The 12486-nt window shown below is 35.8% G+C and overlaps 2 protein-coding genes across 2 annotated transcripts; one reads left to right on the top strand and one right to left on the bottom strand.

Moving 5' to 3' along the window:
- Positions 1-1578: 1578 nt before the first annotated feature.
- LOC128214596 (uncharacterized) lies at positions 1579-3647 on the top strand. The gene is made up of 2 exons (XM_052921156.1): positions 1579-1765; positions 1954-3647. The coding sequence occupies exon 2, from the start codon at positions 2352-2354 to the stop codon at positions 3534-3536; it is 1185 nt and encodes a 394-aa protein (XP_052777116.1). The 5' UTR covers positions 1579-1765; positions 1954-2351; the 3' UTR covers positions 3537-3647.
- A 918-nt stretch (positions 3648-4565) lies between these two features.
- LOC128214597 (multiple epidermal growth factor-like domains protein 6) lies at positions 4566-9708 on the bottom strand. The gene is made up of 4 exons (XM_052921157.1): positions 9133-9708; positions 8829-8949; positions 8421-8620; positions 4566-7949 (listed from the first exon to the last, which is right to left on the bottom strand). Exons 1-4 carry the CDS (start codon positions 9644-9646, stop codon positions 7705-7707), a joined length of 1080 nt encoding a protein of 359 aa, XP_052777117.1. The 5' UTR covers positions 9647-9708; the 3' UTR covers positions 4566-7704.
- Positions 9709-12486: the final 2778 nt, after the last annotated feature.

Here is a 12486-nt window from a genome sequence, read left to right as displayed (position 1 = left end):
TCCCGTGAGGAACTGCAATTTCGATCACACTACTCCGATTATTATTGGGTTGTCTTTATTTCGAATTAATGTTTTTTTTCATATTTCAGGCAGTGCAATTGAAAATGAACCACCAGAAAAAATGGTGATGCGAAACACGTATGGTTGTTTGGGTTATCCGGTTAGCGCAGTCATTTATCACCGATAAGCGCAGTGGTTATCGCACGCGCATCTTACCTTGGCGAACCGGGTTCGATTCCCGGCCTGAGCGCATGTGAGTTTGGTTGGTGGTCACCAAGCTGAACAAGTGGATTTTCTCCGGGTTCTCCGGTTTTCTACCACAACACAAGATCTTGCCAACGAGAGTGACCTATTGATATGGAATTCCTCACAATTGTTATAAAATAAATAAAAATGTAACTGAACACGAATGGGTTATAGTGGTTGAATAGAAATACAAAGCCTACACCATTTAATAAATTGTCTAGCGCTGTGCCGTTATTTAATCATAATTTGGCCTTGTTCCTCAATTACTTTCAGGGGTGGATCCAGGAATTGGCGTTAGAGGGGGCGTAACTAAGGGGCACAACTTTTGACATGTGTCCCTCCCTCAGAACCGAAAGTATATGGCATGAACTGTTTGTATGGGGATTTGGGGTTACTACCTCATGAAAATTTTAACAATTTGTAGTCGGAAATGGTGAATTATGAGCTTCTTTTATTACTTTTGTTTCTCTCATATTGATGAAAACAGTAAACATGGATGATTTTAGAGGGGGCACACGCCGGGTACGCCCCCTCTAAATCCGCTAGTGACTTTGAATATTCATAATTTATACTTAATCAGTTCATATGTATCCCGAGAATGTCTACCCTAGTTCTTGTTTGAAGTATATGGTGTCACGCATAGCCCTTAAAAGATATAAACCAGGAATATAACTGTCAAGTGTTCTGTGAAACCCCAATTAAGAGTAAACGGTATGACAGTCATACTTACAAACTATTATTAAACAGCAAGTATATCTAGCTCTATAAACTAAAGCAGTGTCAGTGAAGGCGGAAGAAGAAATATAGTACGTATTTGAAGGAAAAGGGTGTGTGATGATGGTTGTTGGGGTTAAGAAATAGTCAAAGACCTTTTAATACTATCAACAAATCATTAGTCATTTAATCATATTTCAATCAATGAAATGGTTAAAAAAAGAACCTCCAAAAAGATGATGATGATAAACACGAACGATTGTTTGGGTTGTCCGGTTAGCACACTCGCTTCTCAAATTGGCGACCTGTGCTCGATTCCCAGCTTGGGCGCATGTGAGTTTGGTTGGTGGTCACCAAGCTAGACAAGTGGGTTTCCTTCGGGTGGTCCGTTTTCCCCAACATTCCACAGAGAGAGATTTACCATTAGTAAATATGACTTTGTTCCCAGTAAAATAAATGAAGTTTAAACTTAACATGAATGGATTATCATAGTAATATATATATATGAGGTGGTTTAATATTCGTGAAAAATACTACATCATATAATAAAATATGTAGCGCAGTGACGTTATTCAATTATTAATCGGACTTACTTCCTAAATAAGTTTCAATATGCATACGTTATTCTTTATCAGTTAAAATATACCCCTGCAATGCATTTGAAATATATTTGGCTTTAAATAGATTATTCACTCGGGTGAACAAAATCGATTACAACTACTGTGTTTGTCAGTCGGTGTTTAGAAATTTAAACATAAGTTTGTTATTTTGTGAACTAGGGATATGGTAAACAACTGGACATTTGGTATGTTTACAGATTTAAATATTACGCATTGTAGTTTAACTTTTACCATTTAACACGTTTAAAGTGATTGTCAGTAAATCGTTTCGAATTAAAAGCAACAAATACAAAAGATAACGACCTTCAAATATTGATATTTACAAGTTAGTGAATTATTTGTTTCCAAGTTAATACGTGATTTTCTGTTGCAGAAATAATCAAGAACATCTGAAGGAAGATTATTGATTGAATTGGCATTCGAGTCAACCACTGTCATTCGTCCCATTTGACGACAAAGATAACTGAGTGTAACCTTTCACAAAATTCACATTCGTGATTTGGATCGAAGTTTGACAGTGCGTGCACCCTCTTGTGATCACTACATTATGTGTGTCAAAGTGTTTATCGCGAAACGAAGTTAGTTCTAAAACTGTTAAATCGCGAACTCATTTGATCATCGCGAAGAATTATCCACTGAAATAAGTGTATAAAGAAAGCTCAACAACAATCGTACTTTCTCCATGAATACAAACGATGACCAGAAATGATGAGGATATCGGTGGCTGTTTTTAAGGGTATTGGTGTTGCCCAAGTTTACACACATCGATGAATGTTAAATGCATTTAAAGTCCTGCAATTTGTTGAAAAGGATAGTAGCGGTACTTTAGATAATCAAAATATGGAGGCATATACAGAAGATATGAACGTTGCACAAGACAGCTTATCGCTATTGCTCAAAGCAGTAAAACATGCAAGTTCGTACATTGAACGCGAAATGTCAACGTCCATTTACAACATAGAAAACTTCTTCCAAAACATAAGTACAGCAATGACGAGTATAGTTTATTTTATAGCAGCAACACTGGATGTTATATTAAGAACCCCTGTGACTGTGATTACAACTTTGCTCAGCCTTATACAGAACATTTTGAATGGCACTTTATACATTCTACTTGATGTGATACTTTTCTGCATGGAAGAATGCCTTGTTTTCACAATCAGAGCAGTTATGTACATTCTTTGTTCTGTTATTGTCAACATCCTTAGTGTTATATCAGTGGCAATATCTTTACTGTCTACGACTTTAGTAGGCTATATAACTATCATCGACTTTGTCGTCTTAAATTTCGTCTTTCCTGTTTGTGATGCGCTGTTCTGGATGACGATAGTATGTCTAACATTAGTATGCTTGTTTTGTGCATTTGGGTCAATTGAGCAGTCAAGAGGGCGATTAGAAAGAGTGTGGGAACGACACGGTATAAAGTGTGTTCTCATATTGCCGGTAATCTACGCCGCCACGGATATTTGGAGAACAGCATGTGCCATCCTTCTAAACTTTTTTCTTCATCCGCTGCTGTACACTAGCATTCTAGGCATTGTGACGTTTGGAATAGTGATATATGTTCGTTTCATGCTTATATCAAGCCGATCGCTATTCCATGAAGCACGCAATGACACGGTGTATCATGTAAATATCATTTTTGGCTATGCAAAACTTTACTTTCGAATCAAATGGATTCGACTCAAGCACTTTATGTTGGAAAATGATATCTGGACCAACATCAAGAATAAGCTTAATGTGAAAACTAGTGTTGACGGTGACTTTTCTTCGCAGAACGACAACATATGCGAGGAATGTGTTATATGTTTTGAAGAAAAGGAATTTGTAACGATAGTGCCATGTTTGCACAGAGGTATATGCCAATCATGTATATTCCGTGTGATTGAGCACGATTACCGATGTCCATTGTGTAGAGGAATTATTCAGAAGGTTCTTGGACCCGCTCAAACTTAGCAGAATTATATAAACATATTTCGGGCAAAAGCAAACGCTTAGTTCATGCATATGTACCTTTGTTTATAACAAATATTCTGTTTTTTTTTACTTTATAAACATGATAATATTTGTTATCATTTCCTTATCTTCAAGTGTTTGCTATACCGCATAAATTTGAAGGGTGTGAGGTAAAATTGAAAAATAAGCATGAATCTTAAAAAAGAAAAAGGGGTGAATTTCAATTTCGTCATATGTTCTTCAAACTTTGCTGGCTTAATGCGCACGGCGAAATATCATTTTTTCCTCTAATAATTTCGATAGAAAATTAGCTATTCTGTTCAAATTGTTAAGGTTTATCATTCAACAAAAAGAGAAAGAAGCATTCCATTTGCATGAAGGTTATCAATTAAGTTATTTTTGTCCAATTAAAGTATATACAAATATTATTTTACCAACAGAAATAGAGCAATGTTCGCATATGTAACGCAAAACAAAACGCACTGGTTATATTAAACCGGAAACAAGGTTTAGCATGTGATAAAATACCTCGTGATTGAAATAATTCACCCACGCTCGTGTATACTTTCAATAACTCGTCGGGTTATGGATGCAGTAACAATTACTTGTTGACAAACACACTGCGAATTAACACAGTGAATCAGTCATTTACTTAATTCTTAGTTATTAGAACTATTAGTTTGATACGGTCATACTGTATACCCTTCAATGCTTTGCGCAGTGTTCAGATTTGTTTTTTCAACTCGCTGACCAGTTTCTTTGATCAAACACATGTATTGACTTTCAAGTTTATCATTTGAATCAGTATTCCATTGAGCATTTGCATGAAAAGTGATACTGAAAAAAAGTTGTTAAAGTATAAAAGTGACGTTAAATTTGTACATATATTACCTTTACACAAAGAAACACCATATTGAACTTGAACATTGACCCTATGCACTTGTGCTTCGTATGTTTGCAACTTGCAAGTTGTTAACACTGACTCTGTACTTGTAGCATGCAGCTGTAAGATATCATCACAACAATACATTTATATCATGTTTAATGTTTTAAACCAATGGGATGACAGTATACTTTATAGTTTGCCTAGCTATGTTATTTGAGTAATGAGTATCATTCAACCAGAAGCATGAAAAGTTGCACTGATAATAGAACAGTGATGTAAAAGTAAACGGGTAATCTACGTATAATACGGTGAATGATATGCAATTGACAAAATACTTAATTTACTGTCGCATAGGCAAACACATGTTCAGTGATAGGAGAGTAAAATAAAAAAAACTACTACAGATAAAAAAGCAGGACTTTGTCAGTAACAAAATAATTTAAACCATTATATACGTTATTAATTATTTCGACTTCTAGATAAAAAAAATCGTTCGTCCGAGCGTGCCCGACTTGAACGATTACATTCATATAGACTTAAAAATAAACAATATCCTGTAATTTAATGCCTGCTAAAGTGTTTACTGCAATAGTATTGCAAAATGATGCAAAATGATGGATTCATCTCAACATATGGATGTTTTGTTTTAAATATATAACAAATATATAATGTATCAAATGATAACTATTTAGAAACATAATATTCATAAACCTGAAATAACATGTTGATGGATAAATAATTAAAAGTATTGACAAAATGTAATATTTCACATCGTTATACAGCAATGATTCTTACACTGACCTACACCCACTTGACGTTACAAGTGGATTACTAACAACACTCATGTGACAACTTCATTCATATGCTTTCTTGCTGAAAAGGACATAATACTGTGTTTATTTTGTTTGTATATTATTTTAATTAAGATGTCTACTTATTCATATCGGGTCAATTTTATTGACTTAAGATAATGAAATCCCTTAATAAAAGCTTAGCTTAAAAATAGATATGTTATGGTCAAACTTCCGTAAGGCAGCTTTCGTCTACAGTAGTTATGTCGTCATCTGAAGCTGCATTAATGTCGGCTGCATCTCAAACCGCCACAATGGAAGTTGTCAGCTCGATATCCGATGGGGCGCAATGAATCGCCTTCTTATGCACGACATTCGGTTTTACACTGCTATTCTCATCTCGTAAGCAATAACCGTTGTCATCAAGCATCAACGTGGTGCGGTAAACGTGCTCCAAGCGTTTCAAGCGTTCCAGTTTCACCTCATACACAGACGATAAGTAGTCGGCGATCTGTACATCCAACTGTTTACGATCTCGGCGTTTATAGATGTGTCCAGCAATGAATGCAATAATGCCTAAACTGTAAACGCATATGGTAGCTATTACGAACAGCATTGCACCACGTTCGTCTTTCTCCCTTGGTGTTGATGATATCACTTCCGAAATGTTTGCATCGGCGTTTTTCGTCATGAAATGAATAGCTGTTTGGACCACAGATATGTTTGATACTGAAATTCCGTCAACGATAGCTTCATCCATTTTAGTTATTACTTAAAGAAATTAACTAAAGTTTAGTAATCCATTGTGTCTGTTTTTAAACAAAATCATCAGTTTCTAGATAAGCAATATGATTTAAACACATGTATACACGTATGATATTGATTTAAAAGAAACTCATTCAAACGTATTATCAATTGCTAACTTATATAGCCAGTATGCAAATATATTCAACATGATGATCATCTGCAACAGGTTTTTTTCCAACACTGTGTGATTAATAATCATACAACTTGGTTTGGATACCACTTCAATTGTGTTTAGGTTGAGAAGTGAATCCATGAATAAGTATTGAGTTAAACAAACTGAGAATACCCGGCTCTTAATGGAATTAAATTGAGCAAACACGTGTCGAAGGTCAATCTGAGAGGTGACCACACATAGACGATCTGAAGTGTATTTTATTCAATGAATGCAGCATGAATTCAACATAGACAATAGCATCATAAGCAAACTATTTGGCGTGGGCGTTCTTTTCATATTCCTGATTGTAGCATGGAGCTTGAAGCTTTTTAACTAACTAAATGTCTCACAGTTACACTTCAGTGTATAAAACTCATGTGTAATAATGTTATGTAAGTCAATAAGTAAACTAGCAATATACAAATAATGGAATGGTATATCAACACCAAAAGAACTATCAAGAGTTAGCATTTCATGTATGATCTTTCTGAGTATTTTCCTTAAATATAATATTAAAACTAAAAGAGAATTTCGTTATAAATAGTTTCGTCATTGTCTGCGACACAATGGATGTAATCGACAGTTTACGATATCGACGTTTATAGATGTGTCCAGCAATGAATGCAATTATGCCTAAACTGTAAACGCATATGGTAGCTATTACGAACAGCATTGCACCACGTTCATCTTTCTCTCTAGGCGTTGATGATATCACTTCCGAAATGTTTGCATTGCCGTTTCTCGTCATGAAATGAATAGCTGTTTGGGCCACAGATATGTTAGATACTGAAATTCCGTCAACGATAACGTCATCCATTTTAGTTATTAGTTATTAGTTAAAGAAAGTCAATACAATTTGGTAATCCATTGTGTCTGTTTTTAAACAAAATCATCAGTTTCTAGATAAGCAAGTATACACGTATGATATCGATTTAAAAAAATCTCATTCAAACGTATTTTCGATTGTTAACTGATACACAGTACGCAAATATGTTCAATATGATGATCATCTGCAACAGATTTCTTTCCAACACGGTGTGGTTGATATTCATATTAGTTGGCTTGGATAACCACTTCAGGTTTAGGTTGAGAAGTGAATCCATGAATAAGTATTGAGTTAAACAAACTGAGAATACCCGGCTCTTAATGGAATTAAATTGAGCAAATAGTTACACGTGTCGAAGATCAATCTGAGAGGTGACCGCACACAGACGAACTTAAGTGTATTTGATTCAATGAATTCAGCTTAAATTCAACATATACAATAGCATCCTAAGCAAACTATTTGGCATGGGCGTTCTTTTCACATATTCATGATTGTTGCACGGAGCTTGAAGCTTTTTAACTAACTAAATGTCTCACAGTTACACTTCAGTGTATAAAACTCATGTGTAGTAATGTTATGTAAGTCAATAAGTAAACTTGCAATATAAAAATAATGGAATGGTATATCAACAACAAAAGAACTGTCAAGAGTTAGCATTTCATGTATGATCTTTCTGAGTATTTTCCTTAAATATAATATTAAAACTAAAAGGGAATTTCGTTATAAATAGCTTCGTCATTGTCTGCGACACAATGGATGTAATCGACAGTTTCGTCTGTAATGAACTGAACTTTTTGGTTTGAAACTTGCATTCCCGGTTCCGACGGAATATCACGCGCACAGCACATTATTGCCGCTTCAGCATCTGCCAATTCCCGCCTTCGCGAATGCGATATTCCAACAGGTTCTTCGTACAGGTTAACTGGATCAGCGACATAGTCATTAGCTCCTGAAGTTTCAACATTTTTTAAGGAAAGACTATGCTTTGGCGGTTATGATGATAACCAACATGTGTAAACAAAAAAGGTTTTCGACTTCCTGTTGACTCCGCATTATATATTCATTGAAATATATATATCAGTTGAAAGAGGTTTGTGTGCAGTAAAAAATAGTTTACGTCCGGTTACAGTTTAAATAAGGAGCAGGAATACAGGCTGTAATTACTTCATGATGTGCTTTTGGTCATTTATTATTCATATAAGTAATCAGCAACCAAACACCGCTCAAATGATGCCAGACGTATGTGGGGTCAGCAGGAATTCAATTTTAACAATAAGGAACAACAGAGAACAAGCTTATTTGTAAACACACTTTGAGTAAATCTTATCCTTCATTACCATTTGAATGCAAGTACAAGTGTGTGATGTGAAGTTATATTTGTTATAATAAAAAGATTACAACTATGAATGAAGAACCCAACCTCTTTGTGAGCATGGGATCGTGCATACATCTGCTGGCTTTGGAACGGGGCCGTCTGTTCTGACGTACCTCGTAGAAGGCTCCCTGGGCGGGATACTCGGGAGAGCAATCGCACTCCGACAACTTCCGGTCGATATACCAGATTGTAGCTGCGTCACAGTCCTTTGCCCTTTCACGTTTTTTGTATCACACTGTTGTATTCTAAAGATGTATAGAAACGTCCCGATTATCAATCATAACATCAAGTAGATAGCAACGAACCAATGATTCTACCTCTAAAAACCTTTTGTATTGCGCCGTCAAAGAAAAATGGGCATATTTTGGTTGATGTTTCAAAACATCATGAACCGATGGTAACTCAGATCATTGAAACTAAATAGAGTGGTTACATAATGTGGATGATGCATACCTGCTTCTTCTGTAACACACAATGGCGACTATTACTACCACAACGCAGCAAGCCATGACTGAACATGATACAGGAATGGCTAGTGTCTCTGCGGTTGATAAACTTTCAGACTCCTCCGAATCTGAAACAAATGGCGGAAAAAGTAACAATACCAAAAAAGGCTTTATTAGACCATGAACAACACAAATGGATCAAGAACACAATTTGAAAGCTCGAATCTTGTGTTATAATGAATACGGTCGAAAGTGTAATCAACATTAATGAAACGAAAAAGTTGCTAACACCACTGTTCTGATGGCCTCACCATTTCCCGATAAAGCAGGTATACATCCTATTTCTGTCGCTTGGTACCCATTTACACATCCATGGACACATCCGCCATCTGTCATTCTACAATTTCCGTTTACACATCCAACAGAACACTTCTTGTCACAGAATGGTCCATAGTTTCCTAGCGGACAACGCTCATTCGTCTTTCCTGTAGTCCATTCAGCTCCTGTCGTGTGAGACTTTGTCTGACAAACACATTCACCACTAATTAACTGACACTCCTCTCCATCACAGTTTGGCTCACATGACAGCTGACAAAATTTTCCACAAAACCCGAGCTTACACTTCGAGCAGGACCCGTCGTGGTCGTGGCAAGCACCGTCGCATGTGGCTGGACAAGGATGTACGCAATTTATTATTGTACCCCAACGACCTGTTGTACATTCAATGCACTGTTCGGAGATGTCACACATAGAACACAAATTTGGGCACTCCATTGACATTGATATAAAGTTTCCGAAATACACAAATAAAGCAGAATAATACATACTTCAATCTCACGACCGTCTGCTACATACAACTGACATTAATATACAAAACAAGCATCACTTTAGAAGAGCGCAATACATTTAAGCTTGCTTGTTATAGACGCCACTGGTGTAGCTCATCGTAGGCCCGGGCCTGCACATGATTTTCAAAAATGATATTTTTAAAAAGACCAAAAATGCTTTTAAAAGTGAAGGGAATGGGGTAATGCTTAAGGTAAGAATATTAAACAGACTCTCTTTTTGCATATTGTAAAATGCACTTAATAAAGCCCATCCTGCATTAACAACATTCGCGGGAAAACCCCACTAGCAAACCGAGCCTGTGCATGAATTCTGGTCTAGGTACGCCCCTTGTGTCAAGCCTAGCTCCAAAAGCACTTATCAAACATATACCAGGAGGATAAGTGACAAGTGCTCTTTAAAACCACAATAATAGTAGATAAAGTACTTCATACTTGACCGTCTTACTCACAAACAATTATTTTACGACATAAAGATCAAGCTCTATAAATGATAGAAGTGTCAATAAAGGCGGAAGAAGAAATTTTTAAGGTCGTACATATAGGAGGGACAAGATCAACGCTGTTGAGTTATGGGTGTAATGAAATACACGTATTGTTGTTTAGGTTGCCCGTTTAGTGTACACAGCGTTAGGCGCACTCGCTTTAAATACTTGGTTAAAGATAATATGACTTTCTTCACTATCATTTTAAAATAAGTTTAAACTAAACACGTATGGGCTATATATATTCGTGCAAAATACTACACCATTAAATATATTGTATGTGCAGTGCCCTGTCGTTATTCAATTATTAGTTGGACTTGGTTCCAATTCATACGTTATACTTTATCAGTTCAAATGTACCCCGATATTGTATGCTAAAGTTCGTGTTTGAAATATATTTGGCTTTAAGTAGAACTTGGTTGTACAAATCAATAACATCGGGAATTTAAACATTGAGTTTGTTTATTTGTGAACAAGATGTATGGAAAATAACTAAAATTTGGTGTGTTTACAGATTTAAAGATTTCGTCATGTATTGTAACATTTACCATTGAAACCGTTTAAATTGATTGTTAGTGAAATGTTATGCATGATTATATATTTTATTCAGCTAATCAAATTTAATTTTCAAAAGATAACGACCTTCCGATAATTGTATTTACTTGTTAATGAATTATTTGTTTCCAAGTTAACATGTGATTTTATATTGCAGAAACCATCGGGAACATCAACAAGGAAGTGAGTCACAGCGTATTGATTGAATTGGCATTCGCACTGACTACTGCCATTCGTCCCATTTGACAACAAACATAACAGAATGTAACCTTTAACAATATACATATCCGCGATCCGGATCGAAGTTTGATAGAGTGTAAACCCTATTGTGATCACTGCATTATGCGTGTCAAAGTGTATATCGTGAAAATGTATTAAGTTATGTAAAAAAAATTCAATCGTAAACGATCATCACGAAGAATTACACACTAAAATAAGAGTGCAAAGAAAGCTCAGCAACAAATCGTACTTTCTCAATGAATACACAATATGACAAGAAATGCTGAGGATATTGGTGGCTGTTTTTTTGTGGTCTTGTTGTTGCTCATGTTTACAAGCATCGACAAATGTTAAATGCATCCATAGTCATGCAATTCGTTAAAAAGGATGGTAGCGGTACTTATTATGAAAATATGGAGGCATACACAGAAGATATGGACATCACCCAGCTTACCACCATTGCTCAAAGTAGTCAAGTATGCAAGTTCGTACATTGAGCGCGGAATGTCAACGTCCATTTACAACATAGAAAGCTTCTTCCACACCATAAGTACAGCGATGGCGAGTATAGTTTATTTTGTAACAGCAACACTGGATGTTATATTAAGAACCCCTGTGACTGTGATTACAACTTTGCTCAGCCTTATACAGAACATTTTGAATGGCACTTTATACATTCTACTTGTAGTGATACTATTTTGCATGGAAGAATGCCTAATTTTCGCCATCAGAGCAGTTATGTACATTCTTTGTTCTGTTATTGTCAACATCCTTACTGTTATATCAGTGACAATATCTTTACTGTCTACGACTTTAGTAGTCTATATAACTATCATCTTCTTTGTCGTCTTTAATTTCGTATTTCCTGTTGGTGATGCGCTGTTCTGGATGACGATAGTATGTCTAACATTAGTATGCTTGTTTTGTGCATTTGGGTCAATTGAGCAGTCAAGAGAGCGATTAGAAAGAGTGTGGGAACGACACGGTATAAAGTATGTTCTCATATTGCCGGTAATCTACGCCGCCACGGATATTTGGAGAACAGCATGTGCCATTCTTCTAAACTTTTTTCTTCATCCGCTGCTGTACACTGGTATACTAGGTATTGTGACGTTTGGAATATTGATATCTGTTCGTTTCATGCTTATATCAAGCCGATCGCTATTCCATGAAGCACGCAATGACACGGTGTATCATGTAAATATCATTTTTGGCTATGCAAAGCTTTACTTTCGAATGAAATGGATTCGGCTTAAGCACTTATACACTTTGGTCGTTCATATTTAAGCTTTACACATTGCTTATAAATTAGTTGACGTACGTCAGTAATGAGTATCATTCCATCAGACGCTTAAAATAAAATTTCCACTGGAAATATAAGAGTGCTTTAAATATTCCTTAAATACCAGGAATGCTTTGTAATTGGCAAACAATTTATATACAAATATCTACACCATTTTTCTTTATTTACCGTCCCTTACGCAAACACATGTGAAAGATAAAAACGTCAAGAGGTCAATAAAAGGGGACGGTGGTTGTCAGTAACAAAATAATGTCAACC

This window comes from Mya arenaria, chromosome 13, assembly GCF_026914265.1.
Source record: "Mya arenaria isolate MELC-2E11 chromosome 13, ASM2691426v1".
Lineage (NCBI taxonomy): Eukaryota > Metazoa > Mollusca > Bivalvia > Myida > Myidae > Mya > Mya arenaria.
Note: the sequence above shows the minus strand (reverse complement) of the source record. Positions and strands in the feature narration are given on the sequence as shown.